We start from the raw sequence: 27013 nt of genomic DNA, 5'->3' as shown, positions 1-27013 counted from the left end.
ATCAAGGATCTTATAAGTGAAGTTAAGATACATACTTCATCCTAAGGGGTATGGAAAGCCACTGAGGAGTTTTAAGCTGAGCAATGAAGTTATCTTTGTATTTACTCCAGCACTTAGAACACAGAGAAGGTGATGAATTAATAAATTATTATTAATAAATAATATTTACTTACAATTAATTAATTTATAATTTACTTATAAATTATTATTTTCAGATTATTCAGATTATTCTGAGTGTTAGTGTAAAGCACACATTTTGGTGTCAGGACTCTTTTACACTCTTAAAAATGATAGAGACCAGGGCCGGCCTGGTGGTGCAGCAGTTAAGTTTGTGCATTCTGCTTCTCGGTGGCCCGGGGTTCACCGGTTTGGATCCCACGTGCGGACGTGGCACCGCTTGGCACGCCATGCTGTGGTAGGCGTCCCACATAGAAAGTAGAGGAAGATGGGCATGGATGTTAGCTCAGGGCCAGTCTTCCTCAGCAAAAAAGAGGCGGACTGGCAGTAGTTAGCTCAGGGCTAATCTTCCCCCCCCAAAAAAAATGATAGAGACCCCCCAAAAGACTTGTTTAAGTGAATTATATCTATTGTTACTTATTATATTAGAAATTAAAACTGAGGATTTTTAAAAATGTTTATTTACTATTTAATTTTAAATTAATAATAAGTCTTCACACGTTCACATGTATTTTTTTCTAAGAAAATAGATAAGTTTTCCAAAACAAAATACTTTAGTGGGATTGTTTTACATTTTTGCAAATCTTTTTAATTTCTAATTAATAGTAGACAGCTGGATTCTCATATCTGCTTCTGCACTCAATCTAGTTAGATTGATGAACATTTGGCCTCACACAGATATACAGTTGGAAAAGAACAGTGTTTTAGTACTCTTTTCAGATAATTAAGGCTATTTTTCTCTGATATACTACACAAAAATTTGACAAGTGATGGTTTCTTAAAGGTTAGTGGCAATATACAATCTGAAACCATATCAATTAACTTTTCATTTCCTGTTAAATAAACTCTTTTTTTTAATTTGAGTGGATCTTTAGCCATTGTGTGATTTTGTATCACACTGCATTGGTCATTTGAAAAGTATTGGTTCATTGAGTTATGCATATCTGCCAAAGATTAACACACTTCGTTATACAACATCAAAATATCATATATATTAATATCACCACGTGCTCATCAGAAAAGCCTTTAAGTATTGGGAAGCTTTCAAGCTTGTAGTGGAAAATATAAGTTTTCCCAAATTCCAATTTTTGCTCAACAGTGAAAAATTTTTTAATTTATATTTGAAGACTTCATTTTTTAAGAGCAGTTTTAGGTTTACAAGAAAATTAAGAGCAAGGTAAGGAGATTTCCCATATACCCCCAGTCCCCACACAGGCATAGCCACCCCAGTTATCAACATCACTCACCATAATGGTACCTTTTTTATTTTTTTTTACCAAGGATACACCTACATTGACACATATAATCACTCAAAGTTCATAGTTTATCTTAGGGTTCACTCTTGGTGTTGTACATTCTATGGGTTTGGACAAAAGTATAATGACACATATCCATCATTGTAATATCATACAGAGTGTTTTCACTGCCCTAAAAATCCTTTGTATTCTGCCTATTCATCTATCTCACCGTCCCCCAACCCCACCCACTGATTTTATTGTCTCCATCGTTTTGCCTTTTCCAGAATGTCATATAGTTGGAATCATATGGTATGTAGCCTTTTCAGATTGCCTTGTTTCACTTAGTAATACGCGTTGAAGGTTCCTCCATGTCTTTCATGACTTGATAGCTCATTACTTTTAGGTGCTAAATAATATTCCATTGTCTGATGTACCACAGTTTATTTATCCATTCACCTACTAAGGGCCATCTTTGTTGCTTCCAAGTTTTGGCAGTTATGAATAAAACTGCTATAAACATCTGTGTACAGGTTTTGTGTGGACATAAGTTTTCAACTCCCTTGGGAAAATGCCAAGGGGCACAACTGCTGAATGGTATGGTAAGAGTACGTTTAGTTTTGTAGTAAACCACCAAACTGTCTTCCCAAGTGGCTGTACCATTTTGCATTCCCACCAGGAATGAAGAAGAGTTCCTGTTGCTCCACATCCTCCTCAGCATTTGGTGTTGTCAGTGTTCCAGATTTTGGGCATTCTAATACCCAAAATAATTCTAAGGCCATTCTAATAGCTGTGTAGTGGTGTCTCATTGTTGTTTTAATTTGCATTTCCCTGATGACATATGATATGGAGGATCTTTTGACATGCTTATTTGTCATCTGTATATCCTCTTTAGAGAGGTGTCTGTTAAGATCTTTGGCCCATTTTTTAATTGGGTTTTTTTCTTATTGTTAAGTTTTAAGAATTCTTTGTATATTTTAGATAACAATCCTTTATTGGATTTTTTTTGCAACTATTTTCTCCCAGTCTCATTCTCTTGACAGTGTCTCATGTAGAGCAAAAGATTTTAATTTTAATGAAGTCCAGCTTATCAATTATTTCTTTCATAGACTGTGTCTTTGGTAGTGTATCTAAAAAAGCATCATCATGCCCAGTGTCATCTAGGTTTTCTCCTATTTTGTCTTCTAGGAGTGTTATAGTTTTGTGTTTTATGTTTACGTTTATGATCCATTTTGAGTTAGTTTTTGTAAAGGGTGTAAGGTCTGTGTCTGGATTCTTTTTCTGCATGTAGATATCTGGTTGTTCCAGCACCGTTTATTGAAAAGATTATCTTTGCTTCATTGTATTGCCTTTGCTTCTTTGTCAAAGATCAGTTGACTATATTCATGTGGGTCTATTGTGGGCCCTCTATTCTGTTCCACTGATCTATTTGTCTATTCTTTCACCAATACTATATTCTCTTGGATATTGTAGCTCTGTAGTAAGTCTTGAAGTCAGGTGGTGTCAGTCCTCCAACTTTGTTCTTCTCCAATATTGTGTTGGCTATTACGGGTCTTTTGCCTCTCTATATAAACTTTAGAATCAATTTGTCGATATCCATAAAATAATTTGCTAGGATTTTTATTGGGATTGCATTGGCTCTATGGCAAGTTGAGAAAAACTGACATTTGACAATATTGAGTCTTCCTATCCATGAATGTGAAATAGCTCTCCATTTATTTAGTTTTTGATTTTCTTCATCAGAGTTTTGTAGCTTTTCTCATATAGACCTTATACATATTTTGTTAGATTTATACTTAAGTATTTCATTTTGGGGGTGATACTATAAATGGTATCATGTTTTTAATATTAAATTCCACTTGTTCATTGTTGGTATATAGGAAATCAATTGACTTTTATATATTACCCTTGCCCACGCAACCTTGCTATAATTGCTTATTAGTTCCAGGAGTCTTTTTGTTGATTCTTTTGTATTTTTTATATGTAGACAATCAGATCATCTGCAAAAAAAGATTGTTCACATCTTCCTTCCCAATCTGTATACCTTTTCTTTTCTTTTCTCGCCTTAATGCATTAGCAAGGACTTCTACTATGATGCTGAAAAGGAATGATGACAGGGAACATCCTTGCCTTGTACCTGATCTTAGTGGGAAAGCTTTGAGTTTCTTACCACTAAGTATGATGCTAGCTGTAGGTTATTTGCAGATAGTCTCTATCAAGTTGGGAAAATCTGCCTCTATTCCTAGTTTACTGGGAGTTTTTATCATGAATGAGTGTTGGATTTTGTCATATGCGTTTTCTTTATCTGTTGATATGATCATGTGATTTTTCTTTTTTGGTCTGTTGATGTGATAGGTTACATTAATTAATTTTTGTATATTGAAACAGCCTTGCACACCTGGAATAAATCCCACTTGGTCATGGTGTATAATAATTCTTATTATAATTTTTTTAATTTGATTTGCTAACATTTTGTTGAGGATTTTTGCATGTATGTTCATGAAAGATATTTGTCTGTAGTTTTCTTTTCTTAGAATGTCTTTGGTTTTGGTATTAGGGTAATGCTGGCTTCACAGAATGAATTAGGAAGTATTCTCTTTCCTTCTATCCTTTGAAAGAGATTGTAGAGAATTGATGTAATTTCTTCCTTAAATATTTGATAGAATTCACCAGTGAACCCATCTGGGTCTGGTGCTTTCTGTTTTGGAAGGATATTAATTATTGATTCAATTTCTTCAGTAGATAATAGGCCTATTCAGATAGTCTATTTCTTCTTGTGTGAGTTTTGGCAGATTGTGTCTTTCAAGGAATTGGTCTGTTTCATTTAGGTTATCAAATTTGTGGGCATAGAGTTGTTCATAGTATTACTTTAGTAACCTTTTAGTTTCCATGGAATCTGTAGTGATCTTCCCTTCCATTTCTGATGTTACTAATTTGTGTCCTCTCTTTTTTTTTCTTAGTGTGGCTAGAGGCTTATTGATTTTCTTGATCTTTTCAACAAACCAGCTTTTGGTTTCATTGATTTTTCTCTATTGATTTTCTGTTTTCAATTTCATTGATTTCTGCTCTAATTCTTATTATTTCTGTTCTTCTGCTTACTTGGGATTTAATTTGCTCTCTTTTTTCTAGTTTCCTAAGGTGGAAACTTAGATTATTGGTTTTAGAACGTTCTTCTTTTCTAATATATGCACTAAATGCTATAAATTTCCCTCTAAGTACTACTTTCACTACATCCCACAAATTTTGTAAGGGATTTTGCTGTATTTTCATTTTCGTTAGTTGTCTTGGCCCCATGTGTTATTTAGAAGTGTATTGTCTAATGTCCAGGTATTTTGGAATTTTCAGTTATCTTTCTGTTATTGATTTTTAATTTCATTCCATTGTGGTCTGAGAGTGGACAGTGTATGATTTATTTTCTTTTAAATTTGTTAAGGTGTGTTTATGGCCCAGAATGTGATCTATCTTGCTGAATATTCTATGAGAGCTTGAGAAGAATGTGTTATCTGCTCTTGTTGGATGAAGTAGTCTATAGATGACAATTACATCCAGTTGACTGATGGTGTTGTTAAGTTCCACTATGTCCTTACTGATTTTCTGCCTGCTGGATATGTCCATTTCCAAGAGCAGATGTCAAAGTCTCCAACTGTGATAGTGGATTCATCCATTTCTCTTTGCAGTTCTATCAGTTTTTGCCTCATATAGTTTGATGCTCTTTTAGGCACATACATATTAAGAATTATTATGTGTTCTTGGAGAATTGACCCCTTTATCATTATGTAAGGTCCCTCTTTATCCCTGATAACTTTCCTTACTTTAAAGTCTGCTGTGTCTGAAATTAATATAGCTACCCCTGCTATGTTTTGATTAGTGTTAGCATGGTATCTTTTTCTCTATCCATTTACTTTTAATCTCTATGTGTCTTTATATTTAAATTGGGTTTCTTGGCGACAGCATATAGTTGGGTCGTGTTTTTGATCCACTCTGACAATCTCTGTCTTTTAATTGAGGCATTTAGACCCTTGACATTCAAAGTGATTATTTATATAGTTGGATTAACATCTACCATGTTAGTTACTGTGGTTTTTGTTGCCCTTGTTCTTTGTTTCTATTTTTGTCTCCCACTCTTTTTCTCTCTTTTGTGGTTTAAGTTGAGCTTTTATATGATTCTGTTTTCTCTCTTTTCTTAGCATGTCAGTTGTAGCTCTTTAAACTTCTTTTAGTGGTTGCCCTAGAGTTTGCAATATATATTTACAACTAATCCAAGTCCAGTTTCAAATAACACAATACCACTTCACGGGTAGTGTGAGTACCTTATACTAACAAAATGATCTCAATTCCTTCCTCCCATCCCTTGTATCATTGCTGTCATTCATTTCACATTTTTATGAGCATGTACATGATATATCCATGAAATATACACATAAGCATACATCATCAAACACATTGTTGCTATTATTATTTTGAACAGATTATCTGTTAGGTAAGTTAAGAATAAGAAAAAAAGGTTTTATTTTTATTTTACCTTCACTTATTCCTTCTCTGACGCTCTGCCTTTCTTTAGGTATCTCTGAGATTCTGACCTATATTATTTGCATCTCTCTAAAGAACTTTTTTTTTTTAACATTTCTTGCAAGGCATGTCTACTGACAACAAATTCCCTTAACCTTTGTTTGTTTGAGAAAGTCTATTTCTCTTTCATTTTTGAAGGATAATTTTTCAGAGTATAGAATTCTATGTTGGTGATTTTTTTCTCTTAACACTTTAAATATTTCTCTCCACTCTCTTCTTGCTTGCATGGTTTGTGAAGAGAGGTCAGATGTAATTGTTAATCTTTGTTCCTCTATAGGTAAGATATTTTTTTCCTCTGACTGCTTTTAGGAATTATTCTTTATCTTTGATTTTCTATGATTTGAAGATGATATGCCTAGCTGTAGTCTTTTTGGCATTTATCCTTCTTGGTGTTCTCTAAGCTTCTTGGATCTGTGTTTTGGTGTCTGACATTAATTTGGGGAAATTCTCGGTCATTATCATTTCAAATAGTTCTTCTTTTTTTCTCTCTTTCATCTTCTTCTGGTATTCCCATTACACACATGTTATACCTTTTATAATTGTCCCACAGTCCTTCAATATTCTAGTTGGTTTTTTTCAGTCTTTGTTCTTGTTGCTTTTTGGTTTTTGAGGATTCTATTGATATATCCTCTAGCTTAGAGTTTCTTTGCTCAGCTGTGTCCAGCCTACTAATAAGCCTTTCAAAGGCATTCTTTATTTATGTTAGTGTTTTTTCACCCAAGCTTTTTTTTTTGTTTTTTTTTTTTTTGGTTCTTTCTTAGGATTTCCGTCTCTCTGCTTACACTGCCAATCAGTTCTTGCATTCTGTCTACTTTATTCATTATTAATAGATCATAGTTGTTTTAAAATCCCAGTCTGATAATTCCACCATCCCTGCCATGTCAGGTTTTGGTGCTTTCTCTGTCTCTTCAGATTGTTTGTTGCCTTTTGGTGTGCCTTTTAATTTTTTCTTGATAGTTGGACTGATTAAAAGGAACTTCTGTAAATAGGTCCTTAGTAATGTGGTGGTAAGGTGTTGGGGGAGGGGAAGGACACTATAGTCCTATGATTAGAGCTCATTCTTTTAATAAGCCTATGCTCTGGACTGTGAACTTCATAAGTGTTTCTCGGGGTTTTTTTTTTTTTTATCTCCTCTTAGGTGGGACAGGATGGCTAGAGTGGATTGGATTTGAGTATTTCCTGAAGTGAGTTGGGCTCTGATAATGCTCCAGCTGATTAGGCACTAGTTAACTAGTTTTCCCCTGAGGGCAGGCCTTGTTGAGAAGAATAGAGTGCTCTGGTTTGTTTCAAAATAGTTCCTTTTCCCCTCCCAATGCTGGAAGACTAAAGGAATTTTTCTCTGATGTTTACTTTAGGAATCTGGTCAAGCTCCTGAAGGTAAATTTCACAATATTGTGGGGGTCCCCTTTTGACTGGGTTCCCCTGGAGATTTTAACTTTCAGAGTTGTCTGCACTGAGTCTCCAGCAATTCATCTGTTACAGTTCGTATTTTCCTACTTCAGCACTGGGTCCCAAGTCAGTTTCTGCTCCTGAGCCTCTGTTCTCATAAACCGTGACTCCCTGTATTTGCCTGTCTTTCCAGTCTTGGTGACAGTGGTCTATCCTCTCCTCCCTTCTCTTATGGATCCAAGAAGAGTTGGTCTTTCAGTCTGTGTAGCTTCTTACTTGTTGTTAGGATGGAGTGACAACTTCCAAGTTTCTTCCATGTGGAATGGGAAATCCTGATAGTGCAAATTTTGTCATTAGCTACCAGCGCTGTTGTTTTCCTTGAAGTAACAAGCTCGCTTTATTCCTTTCCAAGAAAATGCCTGCCAAATACTAAAGTTTGAATAGCATTAGTTTGTCAGTCTTTCTTTAAAGTAAAAATAATGTTTCATGAAAAAAGTGTCTAGTTCACCTCATAACTCAATCACACACGGGCTTTTCCTCTATATGACCGTCATGCTTCAGTATGTAGCAGAAGTACTTTATGCACACTTTCCATTTCATCACACATAATATTGAAAAGATGTAGTCAAGAGTCAAGATTTACTAAAATTAATTTTTACTGCTTCTTCAAGTACATTCTTAAGTGTTACTGGCTTTTTCTTTTTAAACTGGGAGTGCTTAGCAGTGAAAAATACAATGTCTACTATTACATTTTGGTGCCACTACCCTGATTCATACTAAGGTCCCAGCAGTTTTACCTGCCATAGCTTTTGCACCATCGGTGTAAATGGCCTCACATTTGTTTGCAGATAAACCATGGATTTCAACAACATTATTCAACACTGAATATTTCAGCACTATTCGTTGTTTTCTCCCCCAAGCTCTCACATTATAGATCTTCTTTGATGATTAGTTCGTTCTGATACTAGAGGAATACAAGCAAAATGACAAGTCCAGCTCATGTCTCTAGATGTCTCCATTTGAAAGGCAAGAACACAATTCTGCTGAGGAGATATTAACTCCATCTTTATGTTTGCAGCTAAATCTTTTAATTTGATGAGGTAGTTTCTTTCACTGGAAGGTAGTGTGATTTCCTCCATAGACTCTTAATCCAGTCAGCATTCAGCAATGTTAACTCTACAGTGTTTATTAGTTTCCCCACTGCTGTGTGTACTTCTCCAGCTACTATAATACAATAGCTTACCCTATACTATGTTTCAGTGGTTTTTCCATTTCTACTCTAAAAAACTGTAACAAAACAATTTTGACTTTTAAAGAGCTCATCACATCTACTTTTAAATATTTCATTCCTTTTTCTTTGAACTCTGAATGATTGATTTCAAGATGATTCCGCAACTTAGCTCACACTATAACACTATTCTAAAATGTTCTGTTGCATCAGACACAGTAAAATAAATTGTTAGTGTCTATAAGGCCAAAGGAATGATAACTTTTGTCTTATCTTTGTATCTTAATTATAGTTGTAATCTGTATGAGTCAGAGGACTGTGATAAATCCGTTTCATACCTTTTTAGCATCTTTAGACCTAGACATTGCAGCTTTGGGTTGAACAAGTGTCTTCTAATCTCCCCTTGGAAGCCAACCATCCATCCTTAAATATCAGAAAAATATGTTGTAGACAAATTTTGTTGTATTGTATGATAAAATATAAAATCTACAATAATAACAGTTATAGTGGGTTTCTTTTTTGCTTTTTCTCCCCAAATGCCCCCATTACATAGTTGTATATTTTAGTTGTGGGTCTCTCTAGTTGTGGCATGTGGGATGCCGCCTCAACATGGCCCAATGAGTGGTGCCGTGTCGGCGCCCAGGATCCGAACCGGCAAAATCCCGGGCCACTGAAGCAGAGCGCAGGAACTTAACCACTTGGCCACGTAGCCGGCCCCTATAGTTATTTTTAAAACTTAGATTTAAAAAATATTTTTAAATATTAAGCAAATAACACTACAAAATGAATTTACTTCTTATGTTTTCACACAGACACAAAACTTCCAGTTTTCAAAATAACAATTTATTAAATGATAATGAGGTTATAAAGATCATAGTAGGCATAACCTAAGTAGCAAGTAAGAGCACTATGTACTGAGAATAAATTTACCTCTGAAAAATGCATGTATTTGTACCCTAACCCTACCATCTTAGAAAATTCTAGAATACACAAACACATATTCGAGAGCAATGATGTCACTACAGATCATGTAGCTTCTGGAAATTTTCTCTATATATTTGTGAGGGAATAAAAGTGAAAAGGGCAAATAAAGTCTTAGTGTTTTTATGAAAATAGGTTTGACCTCTAGGACCTCCTGAGAGGGCCTCAGACAACTGCTGTTACAGGGAATAAATCGGAGAAGGTCAAAACTGGAGCTTGGGAGACCAATTAACAGGATGTTGGAATGGCCTATGGAGCAGTGGTTCTCCAACTTTAGTGTGCATCAGACTCCCCTAGAGGGCTTATTAAAGCAAGGGACCAGATCCCACTCCCAGAGTGTCTGATTCTTATGTCTAAGGTCGGGCCTTAAAATTTGCATTTGTAACAAGTTCACGGGTGACACTAATGCTGGTTGTTTTGGGGCCACACTTTGAAAACCACTGCACTAGGGCCTTGCTACTCATCTCAGACCCCACCACAGACCTACTGTATATGAATCAACATGAAGAAGATTCCTAGGTGATTTGTATACACATTAAAGTTTGAGAAGTACTGCTCTAAGAACCAGTTAATGGTATCTTAGACCTGAGGATGGAGCAAAGTGCACAAGTTTGTTATTTATAAGACAATAAAACAAGACTCAGTGGCTGGACATAGGAAAGTGAGGGAGAGGGAGAAATCACCAGAAATGCCTTGGTTTCTTCTGGCTTGAGCAACTGAGTAGGTAGTGACTCCTTTTCACTGGGACAGGGGACACAAGAAAATGAGTACATTTGGAGGAGTGGTATTTGACTTGAAGTTTTCTTTTAACCCCTCCAATATTGGTCATATGTGATTAAGCAATAACGTCCTGGGCTCCTGGTGATGGGAAGGGATTGGTATTGCATAAAACGTGCTAGACACACATGCAGGATTCTATTTTCAGCTCAGAATCTGTTTGTGGCAGACATAAATTAGTAAAATGCAAGTCTCTTCTACAAAAGGATATTTAAAACCTATCTCCACCCCCACTGCATTCATCCCCATAGACACCGCATGCAAGTTAGAGATACAGGATAACCAGCAAAGATCATGTACCCCCTCTCGGTAACTGGGGCTCTGAAGAACAGAAAAGAGTATTCCAGGTATCCCAGGGCGAAGCAGATAAGACTGTGTGATGCACAATGTGGGCAAACTCAGTATGGTTCCCTTTCAGAGGAGGGAGCCTTTTGCTGTCTTCCAAAAGTCCCCAGTTAAAGAACTCCTCCAAATATTACTTATGGCTAGCTATGTACCTGACCAGCTGAGCCAGGATTCTAACACACGAAGTGGGCTGCAGAAGGTAAGCAGTCCCCACTTACAGAATGAATAAGTCAGATTTCTCTCTGGATGTGGGAGACATTACACTTTCATCCATTATTTGATCCTCACACTACTGCCAGGCATGGCAGGCATTGTTATTATCTAGGTTTTGCAGATGAGGAAGCTGAGTTTGAAGGAAATTAAATGACTTGTCTGGAGTTATTGAAATGGTAAGACCGTGAACTGGGACTGGAACCCAGGTCACCTGACGCCAAAATGTGGGCTCTGTCCACTATAATATAGTGCTATGGTTCAACTTAACAGCAGACTGATGTATAGGACATTAGTTCCTTTTTTTTGGATTCTAATTTATTTAAAGAGCTGACTTGAATGGAATGTTCCAACAATGGCACCTGATTTCTTAAAATAGCTTGATTCATAATACAGTACAGATTATTAGTGAGCTGTTATTTTAATGGTCAAGCAATTAATAATGAGTCACAGCAAAACGTCTGTGGGGGGAAAAATGCTTACATTGTCACCGGGTCTGTTCATTATCCTCTGTACTCTATATCCAGATCAATCAATAGTTAATTAATAATGATGTGCTTCCTGAAGTACAGGGTTATAAATTAATTTAATGCTCCTATGCATATTTTCTGTAGGAAAAATGAGTGGAAAATGCCTGCCATGCCCATCTCATTGTAAGAAAATGTATGTAATGATTACAAGCATATAATAAGAATGGTTTGCCCAGCCAAATGTTTGTTCATTTCTGTTAATCAGTATTCATTTGAGCTACTTCCATGCAGTTTGTGGAAGCAGTGCAATCAGTTGAGTACTGTGGCAGATTTAAATCAGTAATAAAAGCCCTGGGGAAATTAACAAGACAAAACATTAACCACAGACTAAACATTAACATATATTAGCATTTTTATTATACCTGTAGAATTGTTAAATGGGCATGGTTGCTACTATTAAAAAGTTTATGTTGTATATCACATAATTTCAATGTATATTTTGTTTTAAAACTTTTAAGATTTAATTAAATGAAATTGAACAACAATATAATAGACAATTCAACAGAACGCACTGAGGTTCATTATGGAATTTAACTGGAAACCTATGGAATTCCCACCCCACCCTACCCCCAGCCCCAAGGTACCCTAAAACAAATGCCACAGGTAATATTTCTCCCGAGTGGACCACGGGATCAGAATTGATATTTAAATTACATAACCATCAGGGTTCTGATGAATCCATTGATGACCAGAGACTAAATTTGTACCAATTATTTAGCAACAGTTCTCAGAAAAGACTTCTTGGGAGCACAGCCATCAGCTGGATTCTAGCGGAAAAGTTATTTTATAATTAACTGAAACTGAAAAGACCCTCTAGAGGTCCTCAGGCTTGGCCTCAGGTGCAGCTCTTAAGAGGGAAGGAGTTATGCTGCTCGCTGAGTACAATTCACCTTCCCTCTCAAAGCTGTCAGATTTCTGAGGGCAGTATGTTGTGGCCGGCCGTGGCTCTTGTACCACAGACTCGCTAATGGGAGCTTTTCCCTTCCTGTTTCTGCTTCTCCCTCTCCTTCCCTGTTCCTTCTACCTCCTCCTTGTTCTATTATGGGCCATACGGGTTAAAACACGCAGCATCACACATAACACACACACACACCCCTTCTTATATTTCTTGAGAAAGAAAATGGAAAACCTTTCATTTATCTGATTTTTAAATCAAGAGCAAAATAGATCTCTTAGGGCTAGTTAAGAGTGGGAGAGGTTCAGAGATACGCTTTACTGTAGTAGCACACCCCACACATACAGTTTTCAAATCTTTTAGGCTATAACAGGTAAAGGCTTAAACCTGATCCATTTTTGTAGCCACAGGATCAGCCTGGAATCTCCATTTGGGGGCAAACTGTAAAGAATATACTTGGACCAGACATGAGACTAGACCTGGGTTAAATTGTAGGAATTACAGAAGATTTTGTAGCTGCTCCAAAAATCTGACTTCAGAAGCCGGGGTCCAGGGACCGCCTGCAGGCAGCAAGCAGCAGACTGGACCTACTTGGTGGCCAGCTCCCCCACAGAGCTTGACATCCAGTGCTTTAGTATGGTTACTAATTGACTCTTACCTGACAGGCCAAAAAGTTTACATCATTCTACTAGAAATACTGTCTGAAACAGGTTAAAATTGGATGTCAGCTTTCTGTTGATCTTGAATAACTAGCCCTTCCCTGAAGTACGTTTTAGAATTCTTCATAATCACTAATGTTCTCCAGTTATGGATGGGGTGTCCACAGGACTACAGAGCTGGGCCACACTCAATACTGGGAAGCCCCAGAGTCTCTCCTCTTGACAGAAATCCATAGCATAGGGAGAAAAATAAAAAACAAAAACGTAAGTTTTGGAGTCAGACAGATCTGGGTTCAAGTCCCAGCTCTGCCGTTTACTACCATTGTGACTTTGCTTAAGTTCCTTACACGAACCTCAGTTTCATTATCTCTAAAATGGGGTTAATAACACCTGCTCTGTATGCCTCAGAGGGTTATTGTAGGACTCATTGGAGAGAATGGAGAATGGATGTAGAATTTATTTGTGAAGTACTAGGCGGGTGTAAGGTATTATGTTACAAATGTGAGATATTGGTATTGTTGAGGAGCTTACAATATAGGCTCTCTTTCTCTGCTCAGCCATTCAGAGGGAAAGATGAACTGAGTTTTTGGTCACCTAAGAGTCCCCAGAACCAATAACAAATGGGGACCTGAGAATGAATACAGTTAGATTTTACCAGTGGAGTGTGTGCATTTCTTGACATGTAAATTACGGGGTGCATGTGTGAATTGCATCAAGCCAAATGCTTTGCGTGGTTTTAAAATCTTTGGTAACGTACTCTACTTGGGAAGTAATTTTCCCTTTTTTTCAAAGGAACCCAGGATAACATATGGCACTTCAAATGTCATATCTTCCTCTTTTGTATGAGACTAGAATTACAAGTGGAGTAAGTCTGTGGGACCAGGTCAAAATGAAGTCCTGTTTTGGGTGAGAGAGAGAAGTGGAGTTGTAGGCCTGGTCTCCTAATTCCCAGTCTGCTGGGCTCTTTACTCTACCTTGCTGGTTCCTAGCAGTGTGTTTTCCTTATGTATGTACAAAGCCAGTGCTCTGGACCCTGGTTAGAAAAGAATGGTGCCAAGGTTACTAGAATGACCTTCTGGCCTGGATATGGTTTGAGGCGCTGCCTTCTTATGTTTCAAGTCTTATAACACTTCAGAGCACTATTACTTTCCCTGCCACAGGTTCTGGCACGTGAATAAAGGCACCATTAGGAATCATAGGTCATAGAAAACTAAAAGATTTTATATTCCAGGTCTATTAATAGAGACACTCCCCTATCCAATAAATTCACTCCAACTAACTAAATTTAAAGGTAACGGCATCCTTGACTAGGTACATTAGTTAGTGAAAGGAAATTGGATTGCACTTCTTATTTAAGAGCCTAAACTCCTGGGCAGGATACTGATTTCTAAAATGCCACTCGGGAGGCTGGCTTCTATAGCAGGTGCAGCTGTAGAATAAGACCCGAGTCTCCCAGCATAGCCTGATGTTTCCCAAGTGGGAAGCTGAAAGGACCTCTTTCATGTGAATGCTGCATCTCTTTGTAAATTATGTTTTCTTTTCATGTCCACTTCTCAGAATAAGCTCATAATATTCACCTACAGCTCACACAGTGTGGAGGTGAAAGATGTGGGGAGAAGGGCCCAAAGGGGGGTCCACATTTGACAAATGCTTTGTATATGAGAAGAATTTGCTTCATGGTAGATTTGTGGAAGAAAATACAGCCTGTCTGATAAGATGTGGCAGATTTCAGATGGGAGAGTGGGGGTGTTGGCAGGACACCATTGTTTGCCCCTTACCCCACACAGAGCCTTGGGAAGTCTGCTTGATAATGCCACATTGGGTGGCTTGGGAAGAAAGGTCAGACTCCAGACTGGCTACATTCTCATTTGTTCTTAACCTTCCTACTTTTGCCTCAGCTGCACCCCCTTCCAGTAGGTTGGGAGGGGTTAAAAACTTTAAAGTCTTGCTGTGGCCCAATTAGTATTCACTGCTACAAAGAGCAGACTTTCAATGGGGCGGGAGATTTCACAGCTGTGCGTTGCAAGTAGACAAGTTACTGTGAAAGATGTGTGAAAGATTTTGATTTCAGTGCTGGATTTGGAACAGGTGTCGGTCAAGAGAATGTGTCCTGTGCTCCTGAATGTGCTAGGAATACTTTGATCCTGGTGAAATAGACTCTCACATTGATGTATGTTCACAGAATAATAAACAGATATTTATGGAGCAAAAATCAAGATTTTACTCTATGAATGTTCACCTGTGGTTTAACAAAATAAACATGACTATGTCTATGGACATAAATTTGTGATGCGCAGTCTGCCCTCAGTTATTTGTATCTGTACCATATACTTTGGAAGTGGCTGGAACTTAACTCCCCAGTCCAGCTGGACGGCCCCCTACCCTAAAGCACCCTACCAGACAGCTGCCAGTTAGGGCACATTCAGAGAATGCAGACTCTCCATTTGAAATTAATATTAGCCCAAGTCAAATAGCATTACACAAACACATCTGAAAAATTCAGTACCGTATACTCCAAGCCAAACAAAATATTTTAAAGTGTCTGCAACTTCTGTTTCATTCCTATTAAGATAAACTATTGAAATAACCAGTCTGAATATCAGACTATAGGTGCTGTATTTCATAATTGGAGGCGATGCTACTGCTGCATCTAGATTTCTTCTAATTCAAAAATGTATTCATATGGAAAACCTTCCAAAGCTGTTCAAACTAAATGCCATTTATGCCTTTATAAAAAGATATATAACTTGGTAAATGTTATTTATTGGGGCCAGCTTAGGAAATCCAGAAGCTGGGATTACCACACAGAGCCCGTGGCCTATCAGTAGAATGGCGAGCCAGACCTGATACTAGGCAGTTCCTTCAATCCACTTCAAATAATTCACCTTTACTGAGTGCCAAGCAGTGTACAAAATCCAGTCTGAACTCTGTGGAGGTGCAGAGAGACAGAGATACAGCCCCTGTCCTCACAAGTGTACAGTCTGTATGGTCACCTTGACTATGTTGACCATGTTTTTGAAGACTAGGAATCCTTTTTTTTTTTTTCAAAACATGGAATATAAGCAAGTGGAAATCAAGCATCGTCTTCTAGGGAGGCGATACTGCACAAGCTTTGACATCAGACAAATAGGTTCAAAGTCAGAAAGTGAATCCATTGCCTATTTGCTTTAGGGAAGTCACTTAACCTCTCTAAGCCTTGATTTCCTGACCTATAAAATGGGGGTGATAATATTAACATAGCGTCTGGCACAAAGGAAACATATGAATATGTTCATATTCATACTTCTTTATATGGAAGTTCATTTCGGCTTTTGTCTGAAAGTGAAAAAATAACAAATCTACAAATAATTTACCCAAACAAATCATTTAGAATTGTAACAAAGCTGAAGCCATTTTTCATCACTGCTATTTGAGTGTAAAAGAGCTTATCTTTAGAGGGAGGCATCCAATGAATATTTTTGAATGAATGGATAGAGAAGGAAGGGAGGGAGGGAAGGAGGGATGAAGGTAAAACTCTCTTGAGCACCTGTATTCTTTAATACTCTCTGTCTTGTGCTTATTCAATGATATGTGATTCATAGCTGACGACACTGGCTATTGATTGGTTAACTTGCCTTCTTCCCTTGGGCGTTTTTAGGAAAGCCAGATGAGCATCTACATTGACATTTTTCAGAATACCCTAGCTTGGGTCTTATAACAAAATTCTCATAAGAATCAGGAGTGCTCTGTGCATGGGAGGCTGCTCTTCTGTTAGCAGACTACTCTGCACATCTCTCACACACACCCTCATCTCCTGCACCAGTTCTTCCTGAACTTTGCAATTCCCATTTGTGAACTTCTCATACGTATAAATACCAAGTGCTCTTGAAAGGCACCAGTAGCATAAGTCCTATGTAGAGGGTCCTTGCAAATGTGCACTTCACTATAGAAAAAAAGCCTTTTTCATCTTAGGAAATCTCTGAACACGCTGTGCTCAGAAGGCCCCGCCCCCCATATTCTTCAGTCTTCCTTTCCGCAGATGGTTCTTTGCCTTAAAAGCATATTACCTTTTTTGACACCAGTAATAGCTTCGTTCTGCTCTTTAAAAAGAAATTGGGGAAGAAATTGAAGTGCGTTTCAGAATTTGTTTCTACTATCATATCTGTGAAAGTATCATATAATTATATTGCATTTCTTTTTTCAGATTGGCAAGTTATGTGCCCATTCTCAACAACGCCAATATAGATCTGCTTATTATCCTGAAGATCTGTTTATTGACAAGAAAGTATTAAAAGTTGCTCATGTAGAACATGAAGAAACCTTGTCCAGCCGAAGAAGGTGAGAGGTTTTTTTTCTCTATTTCAGCATACAATTAGTAATCATGTTTTAAGGTCAAAAACCATTGGAGTGAAGCTTCTTAAATACATGTTATATTCTGAGATATATATATATACATATACATATATTCTGAATACAGTGTTTGGATTAATTAAATTCTATCATCTGTCAGTGTTAAAGAAAAAAGATATGATATTATATTCAAGCCATATTTAAATGTAAGTTAGCATATGTAAAAATCTAGTACAGCATCATGGGATGGAATAGACTTCTCTATTCAAGATCTTTATTGATTAAACACAACATTTTATGGTTATGATCTGGTCTCATAATTCCATGGCTTGGTTTGTGACTTTTCCCATTATTAACAGTGGTCAGGGTTGAGTTCACTAGAGAGAAACTGGCAAGACACAGTCGTGTATACACACACTGTACACTCTACACACTCTTTTTAAAATGATAAAATGAAGGATTCAGTTCTTATTTCTTAAGATAGCAGTTAAGAGACTAAATTAAACTTTGTTTCTTTTTCTCTTCATTCCTTCTCCCCCCATTCAGATTCCCTCCTTCTCTATTCCAGTTTCATAGTTACAAATAAGGGGTAGAAACTGGTTGGGAAGCCCAACACAAATCTAGGAGAATTGCCTTCTCTAAAAGGACCACATATGTAGCCAACCCTGCCACTGGCTCAAAAATAGCTAAACGTGAGTTCTGCTTCCTGATGACTTTGAGGGGATTGGAAGAGATTGGCCTGTAGATGGAAAATTAAGAGATGAGATAAGTAACATCTCACATTTGGGCTAAATTACTCCATTCATATCCATTTACTCCAGAAGGTTTTGAAATGGTAATTCCTAGTAATATATGATAAAGTTAAAGTGAAAGAAGGCACTAAGGCTGCTTGAGAGAGAGTCCTCCAAAGAAGCATTTCAGGAAGCCCATTTTCTTCTCTTTTGATGACTTGCAGCCTAATGGATTTCTAGTTTCCCTATAGCAGCAGTTTTAAAGTGTGATTTGAGGACTCAGGGAGTCCCACAGACCTTTTCAGGGGGTCTGTAAGATCCTCCTTTTGCTAACTACACGTGTATGTGAAGCTGGGTTTTGTTCATATACTTCAACCAAAACAACATGTTGCAACATATTAAATGCAGACCCCAATAGGAGAATTTAGTTGTCTCCTATTAAGCCAGGCAGAAAAGATATTTTGCAAAAATAGTATCACTCTTCTCACTATTTTTTTAATAAAAATGTTATTTATGGGGCCAGCCTCTGTGGCCTAGTGGTTAAGTTTGGTGTGCTCTGCTTCAGTGGCCCAGGTTCAGTTCCTGGACTCAGACCTACACCTCTCCTCTGTCAGTGGCTATGCTACCATGGTGGTGGCTCACCTACCAAAAAAACCAAAATACAAAAAAGAGGAAAATTGTCAGCGGACGTTAGCTCAGGGCGAATCTTCCTCAGGAAAAAAAAAAGGTTATGTTAACATATAATGGCTCATTATTGTTAGTTTAAAATTAATAACAGGGGCCAGCTCCGTGGCCGAGTGGTTAAGTTTGCACGCTCCACTGCGGTGGCCCAGGGTTCGGATCCTGGGCACGGACATGGCACTGCTCGTCAGGCCACGTTGAGGCGGTGTCCCACATCCCACAACTAGAAGGACATGCAACTAGGATATAAAACTGTGTACGGGGGGGGGGGGGTTGGGGGAGATAAAGCAGGGAAAAAAAAAAAAAGATTGGTAACAGTTGTTAGCCCAGGTGCCAATCTTTGGGAGAAAAAAAAAGGGAAGATTGGCAACAGTTGTTAGCCCAGGTGCCAATCTATAAAAATAAATAAATAAAAATAAAATAAAATTAAATTAAATTAATAAATTTTTGAAATTTCTTCTAAGTTTTAATTTTTAAGGCAGTAATGTCAATAGATATATATCATATAAATAAAAGCTCTTTGGGGTCTTCAATAATTTTTAAGAGTATAAAGTGGTTTTATTCGTTATCTAGTGCTGTATAACAAATTATCCCAAAGCGTAGTAATTTAAAACAACAAACATTTATTACGTCACAGTTTCTGTCAGGAATTTGGGAGCAGCTTAGCTGGGTAGTTCTCAGTCTGTAGAGAAATTTTGGTCAAGATGTTACCTCGGGCTGCAGTCATCTGACGTGTTGACTGAGGCTGGAGGAGGCACTTCTAAGGTGGGTCACTTCCTCATTTAGTGAGTTAGCGCTGGTGGTTGGAAGGAGGCCTCTCAGCTCCTCACCACTTGGGCCTCATGAGTGTCCTCACAACATTGCTGCTGGCTTCCCTAGAATAAGTGATCCATAGAAGACAGCAAGGAGACAGCTGTGCTGTCTTTTATGATCTAGTCTCGAAAGTGACATACCGTAAATTCTGACGTATTCGATTTGCTAGAAGCAAGACACCAATCCTAGTCCACACTCAAGGGGAGGGAAATTAAGCACCAGCTCTTGAAAGGAGGAGTATCAAAGAATTTGTAGACATGTTGAAGAACCACCACAGGGGTCCTGGCACCAAAATATTTGAGAACCATTTCCCTATAGCATGGGAGTTCTTTGGGAAGTTTTTGTCTTTCTGGGAAGACTGAATTAGGCCATTTCTCCAGTCCCTTTTAGCCCCCACTTGTCCTTCGTCCATTGTTCTCCATTGCTTTCACTCTGCCTAAACCACCTGAGAAATTAACTTCAGTCATTAATCTTTAAGTAGTGGAATCCCCTTGCATATTGGACTGAAGTGAATAATTTATATAATATTAAATATTTCTAAATAACTCATATATTAAAATAAAATTTAAATTATAATATATTGTGCATATACTATATTTGTATTATATATTATTACAGTTATATTACATTTGAATATATAAGTATAATATATATTAATATTTATAAAATATATATATTTTTATATATTGCTTTAATCAACTCAGCAGAAATGTAGGAAGCACCTATTATGTGCCAGGATGTACACTGGGCACTGAAGATCAAGACACAATCTCTGCTGTCCAAATCAGTCTAATGCGGAAATAGACTTAAATACAAATAATTCCCAAACAGTTTTAGAAGGGCAAAAGAACATGCAGTCTATAGAGGCAGCCTATGGGGAAAGAGAGAACCCCTGCCCAGGGTGGTATTGTGGAAGCTTCATGGAAAAGGTGCTGTATGAATTTGTAACAGAATCACATGCAGAGCTTTTTCAAAGAAAACACACCAACCCAGTCCCATTTTGAGATTACCCTGTTAACCTAGACACATTTATGAGTAAGTAGGAGGTTTATCAAGGCCCTGCTGCCATGGCTTCTGTCTTGGGCTCCCTGGGACCTATTCCCTTTCTCCTTACCAGGGAGGGCTCTCTGAGTGTTAATTCCTCCAGGGAAGGAAGAAATTAGTAAATGAGTTCTTGGCTGGGCACCTGAATTTGGCAGGTTGCTTAGATTCTTTTTTTTTTTTTTTTGGTGAGGAAGAGTCACTCTGAGCCAACAGCTGTTGCCAATCTTCCTCCTTTTTTTGCTTGAGGAAGATTAACCCTGAGCTAACATCTGTACAATCTTCCTCTATTTTGTATGTGGGTCACCACCACAGCTTGGCTTGATAAGCAGTGTAGGTCCGCACCCAGGATCTGAACCCATGGACCCAAGCCACTGAGGCGGAACATGCCAGAACCAACCACTATGCCATGAGGCTAGCCCCAATTCATTTTTGAACTTATTGCTAACCCCCACAGAAAAGAAAAGATAGCAAGTAAAATTGCAAAGCCATAGACTTCAGTAAGTGGTGGTCAGGCAGGACTCCTTTGGGTGTTAGGAACATGACCATGTCCCATAATATTTCTCATTTTTTTTTTTGCAAACTGAAACATTAGAGTCTGAGATGGACCTAGTCTTTCTGAATGCTCTGGCAGAATACGAGAACAAAACAACAGGAGAGGGGCCGGCCCCATGGCTGAGTGGTTAAGTTCGTGTGCTCTGCTGTAGCGGCCCAGTGTTTTGTTGGTTCAAATCCTGGGTGCAGACATGGCACCGCTCATCAAGCCATGCTGAGGCGGCATCCCGTATGCCACAACTAGAAGGACCCACAGCTAAGAATATACAACTATGTACCGGGGGGCTTTGGGAGAAAAAGGAAAAATAAAATCTTTAAACAACAACAGCAATAACAATAACAGGAGAGTGTCTGATTCCATTTAACTCTCTCAAATAGGCATTGTAAACCCTCTTAGGGAGAGGGGAGAATTGGAGACTAAGATGATCTCTTGCTAAATGCACTGCCGCCTGCAACCTGGTGTTGTTAGAAGGGTTTGTTTTGGCAGAGTGTTAGTACCTCTATAAATTTCTCAGTATGTTCTGGACAACATTTCACACTGTCCAGAAAAATATATGTGCCTCCAGCATCCCTCACACCCATGCCCAAGCTCCATCCTTTGTGGTTAAAAATATAATAATTGGAAAGGAACCCTATTGTAGCATTCAGCCTTTGGAGGTTGTGAGCAAGCTGTCTGAATCTGATTATGAGTTGAAAAGCCCTCTGCCTTATTAAAATAACAACACACAAAGAATTGCAGGATTCCTTTGGTAGCATTCAGGAGTCATCTGTTTGTTTTGTCTGCCCCCAACTGGGTGGTTTGCAACACACAACTAATCTCAGAAATAGCTTAGTTCAGTTTGAAGGCGATTTGATACTCAACTCGTGGCCTATGTATGGGATTCAGTGTTCCTTTAAGATATAAATATTGAAAATATCTGTCATTGGATTTAAAACAGTGAGGGTAGGACAAGATGCACAAGAAGTATGATCAGAATAGAAGAAATGAGATTTTCACAGTCCTTTCCAGCTCTAGTATTTTCAGCATGTCTCATATGTCAGCCTCTCCCTCCTTTGCCTTCTTGAATGTCTCTTTCACCACTTCCCTGATGATACTGTTTACCATGTCGTCTGTGTATGCCCCATAAAATTTGATAAAATACATAAGCAACATCTTTCCTTTTTCCAGACCTCAACTCTATAGTTGAATAGTTCATCCTGCATCTGTATACCAAGCTCTGGCCCAATTGCTAACCTGTGAGAAAGTCACACAGCCCCTCCACCCTTGTGAAGTTACATCTATGTATTCCGGTGTTCCCCTTCCTCTGCTCACCCTCCTCCTCTTCCCCTCTGACTTGGTCTAAAAGGGCAATGGATTAGGTGACACTAGTAAATGACCTCAAGAGAAAAGAACAAAAGCTGATCTCAGCTCCCTGGTTCAAAATCAATGCTTACTCCCACTCCCTCTCAGACTGCTGTTCTGGTCGGGCTAGGCAGCTTTGTAAGCTCAATGGTGCCTTCCACCCTCTGAACAAAACAACAAAGTATGTCCTGAGTGAATCAACCAGTTTCGGGTCTGGTACAAGTCATTCTGCCCTAAATAGGATTCTACTTCTTTCAACATTTGTCAGTGCCATCTATATGCTAAGCATTGTGTAAGGATTAGGCTCTGATGAATAGGAGGAGCTCCTAGCCTGGTTAGGGAGACAGGCACACAAATAAATAATTTTCATACATTGGGGGTGAGTGCACAAACAGAGCTATGTGCAAAAGGGCGCCAGCATCACAGCTGGGGGAGTTAGCAGCTGTCCTGTGAGAGTCAAGAACTGCTTCTTGAAAAACATAACTTTTGAGCTGCGCCTTGAAGGAATAGTAGAAATTCAACAGATAGAGGAGAGAAAAGAGGGCATTCCAGGCAAAAGGAAGAGGATGAGAAAAAGTATGGGCTAGTCTCTGAATGGTAGAAAATTATAATTTGGGGTCAGACTGTGAAAGGTTCTCTGCAGCAGAATTAAGCAGGATCCTGCATCATTACGATTGTAATTATTATAGTTTATGTGCTTTTCTGTGTTTTCAAGTTTTTTTTTAAAAAGAGCTCATATTACTTTATATTAAGAAAAAAAGAACCTTAATGATAAAGGAGAAAAGTTGAGGATCTACAGTTAGGGGTGAGAGGCTGCTTTCCAGTTAGTGCTGCTTTGGTGCCTGCCCAAGCAAATCATTGCAAGAAAGCAAAGGGTACCCCCTCCCCCACAGGCCAAGAAGGGGACGCTCCTCTGGAGGATGGTGGAGCCCTCCAGGGAAGATCACACGCACCCAGCCACAATATTTCAAAATGGCTCATGCGTGCAAAGGGGCCCTATCCTTTTTTTTAAGGAAGATTAGGCCTGAGCTAACATCTGCCACCAAACCACCTCTTTTTTTCTTTTTCTTTTTTTTTTTGCTGAGGAAGACTGGCCCTGGGCTAACATCCATGCCCGTCTTCCTCTACTTTTTTTTTATATGCGGGACACCTGCCACAGCATGGGTTGACAAGCGGTGCATAGGTCTGCACCCGGGATCCGAACCGGCAAAGGAGAACCCCGGGCTACCAAAGCAGAACGTGGGAACTTAACCGCTGCACCACCTGGCCAAAGGGGCCCTATTCTTTAGTTCAACATTTAACACATGGAATGGAAACCTCTAGGAAGAGACTCTTACTAAGCAGACCACTATAAACAAGTGTTGGGTTTGTCCTAAGTGTGAGCTGTAGGCTCCACTCTTTATATGTCAAATGGTATGTTTGGCATGTATGTATTAGAATAAAGTAGAATTGGAATCAAAGAACATTCCCCTCAATCAAATTGTTTTTCATTCTGGGCAACTAATCGTCCAAACTTTATCTCTCTTTTTTTTTTTCTAGACACAATTCGGTTAAGCAGACTGCCTTAGTTCATGGGTGGAGATTCTTTTGTTGTCTGCCATGGGCTACTAACACAAAGATAAGAAATCTGGAGTGAGTCGTACATGGGCAATTAATATGTCACAATTTAGTTTCAGGTGTCTTTCTTTAAAGAGAAAAATAGAAAGATTTGACTCACCTCCTTTTAAAATTATAAGTAGAGAGCTAAAAAGCTTTATTTAAGAAAAGATAAAAATAAAATACACTTAATTCCCATGCCAGAACAAATTTAGAAAGGAGTGATGAGAAGAGACAAGGACAAGGAAGAGGAGAAATGAGAGAGGCCCACTGAACTCCGTAGGAGGCAAACTACTCCGGTCACACTCTGCTGCCTGCGGGACTGTGGTGTCAGAGGACATTCTCACCTGTTGTTGTGGTCTTTTGAAAAGCTCATTAACTCTCCAACAGTTTAGAAAGTCTTTCTTCTACCCTGCAAAATAGTATATCTGGATTTATTTTCAAAACTCCGAAAGTTTCTTTTGGGAACTCAGGTTTATTTTCCCATAGCATTTAGAAAGTTTTGCATAAAGGAATGGCCTGCACTATAATACTGTACTTGGGAACTCAGAGGTATTGGCCAGTTTGCTAGATGTGCTAGAGCCCTGCTCTTTGTTCTCCCAAAGGTGAGTACTGCCTTATCCCATGGGTTCTGGAAATTATTTGCAAACCAGCATTTATTTCATTATTCCAAGGTTCTTTTCTAATCAAATCCACCTTGGATTCTAGGTGGGTTCCAATGGGAATAATATATACTGAGATCCAAAAAGAACTCAGTGACAAGCCTATCAGGAAGAATAGGTTTTAGAGAAATAAACATAAAACTTTACTGGGAAGAAAAGCCTAGAAGGAAATATATCCAAATATTAACAGTGATTAACTCTGACTGGTAGGACTATGAATAAGGTTTTTTTCCCCTCTACTTTTCTATATTTTCTAAATTCTCCATAGGGAGCATATATTTATTTCTTTTACCATGAGAAAGAAAACCAATAGACTTCATTTTAAAAGCTAAAGGAAGAAATAAATTTTAACCACTGTTTATGGTTCTTGCAGTGCTGAAATTGCTGCTCTTACCAATTTTTCTTTTCACCCCTCACCCATGCCTTTCTTTCACGTCCTTCCAAAGCTGGCTCTTTCCCAGCTCTCCTGTCTCCTCCCATTGTTCCAAGGGGAGGGGGCATCCCTCCCCATAGTAGGTAAGCCTCTCTTTTTCTGAGATATATTTCACCTCTTCTCTACCCTTTTTTCAGGTTATATGTCAATAACAGCTTTATTGACATATAATCCATGTACCATACAATTCATCCATTTAAATTATATAATTAAACTGTTTTTAGTATTTTCACAGAGTTGTGCAACCATTACCACAATCAATTATAGAACATTTTCATCACCTCGAGAAGAAATCCCATACCCTTCAGCTATCCTTCCCCAACTCTCATCCACCCAGCCCTAGGCAATCACTAATCTACTTTCTGTCTCTATAGATTTGCCTATTCTGGACATTTCACATAAATGGAATCATATAATATGTGGTCTTCCGTGATTGGCTTCTTTCACTTAGCATAATGTTTTCAAGGTTCACCCATATTGTAGCATGCATGAATGCTTAATTCTTCTTAAGGCTGAATAATATTCCATTGTATAGAATATGTATTTGTTTATCCATTCATCAGTTGATGAACATCTGTCTTGTTTCACCTTTTGGCTATTGTTAATAGTACTGCTATGAGCATGCATGTACATGTGCTTATTTGAGTACTTGTTTTTATTTATTTATTTATTGTTTTTATTTATTATATACCACTGGTATATATGTAGTGGTAGAATTGTTGGGTCATATGGTAACTCTATGCTTAACTTTGTGAAGAACCACCAAACTGTTTTCCAGAGCCGCTGCATCATGTTGCATTCCCATCAGCAATGTATGAGGGTCCCATTTTCTCCACATCCTTCCCAGTACTTGTCGTCTTTTTTAGTATAGTCATCCTAGTGAAGTGCCATCTCACTGTGATTTTGATTTGCATTTCCTTGATGACTAATCTACCTTTTTATTTATTTATTTGTGTGTGTGTGAGGAAGATTGGCCCTGAGCTAACATCTATGCCAATCTTCTTCTATTTTATGGGGATGCCGCCAAAGCGTGGCTTGACAAGCAGTGCTAGGTCCGTGCCCGGAATCCAAACTTGTGAACCCTGGGCTGCCAAAGCGGAGCACGCAAACTTAAGCACTACGCCGCCAGGCCGGACCCCTAATCTACCTTTTTAAACTCAACTTCATCTTGGCCTTCCATATCTGATGCTCCCCATTTGATTCTTAGACACAAATCTCTGTGAAGGCCACCACTACCTTCCTACCAAAGAATGTTCAAACTGCTTTACCAGATTAGTTCAGTGGTTTACCCAGCCCAATAGCTAGCTAGTCTTTGAAAAAGAATATTAGTAAAAATATTTTGGCAGAGAACATGGTTGTACTCATTAATACCCACCTCAAAAGATGAAGGATTTATTTATCTTGTGCATGTAAAGTTATCTGGAACTTGAAGAAATCTTAATTATCTTGCACACATAAATTTATCTGGAATATAATACGTATTTCATACATATATTTATATTCTATAGGCTCATAATAATGGTAATGTTGGCAATGGCTAAAATTGTGGGGGAATTACTCTGTGTCAGGTAGTATGCTAAACACTTTACATGTATTGTCTCATTTAGTCATCGCAGAAACCTATCATTAGCTTCATTTTACAGATAAGGAAACTCAAGCTCAGAGAAGTTTAGAATTTGCCTAAAGTTTCGCTACTAAGTAAGTGAGGGAGTAGCTGGCATTTGAAACTCACATGGGTCAGACTCCAAAATCAGTGCTCTTAGCTACTACTTTGAACAGGTTTTAAGGGGCTGTTCTGAGAATCCACCCATCATTATAGCATGGTTGCTCAATGA

At 38.3% G+C, this 27013-nt stretch overlaps 1 protein-coding gene across 2 annotated transcripts in view; it reads left to right on the top strand.

The window, feature by feature from the left end:
• The window catches only part of GPC3 (glypican 3), a 402731-nt gene that overhangs the window by 249763 nt on the left and 125955 nt on the right, over positions 1–27013 (top strand). For both annotated transcript variants that reach the window (XM_070606588.1, XM_070606589.1), the window contains one exon: positions 17179–17312. In XM_070606588.1, coding sequence (XP_070462689.1) covers positions 17179–17312 — 134 coding nt within the window. The remainder of the gene's footprint in view (positions 1–17178; positions 17313–27013) is intronic.

Source organism: Equus przewalskii, chromosome X, assembly GCF_037783145.1.
Source record: "Equus przewalskii isolate Varuska chromosome X, EquPr2, whole genome shotgun sequence".
Classification (NCBI taxonomy): Eukaryota; Metazoa; Chordata; class Mammalia; order Perissodactyla; family Equidae; genus Equus; species Equus przewalskii.
Note: the sequence above shows the minus strand (reverse complement) of the source record. Positions and strands in the feature narration are given on the sequence as shown.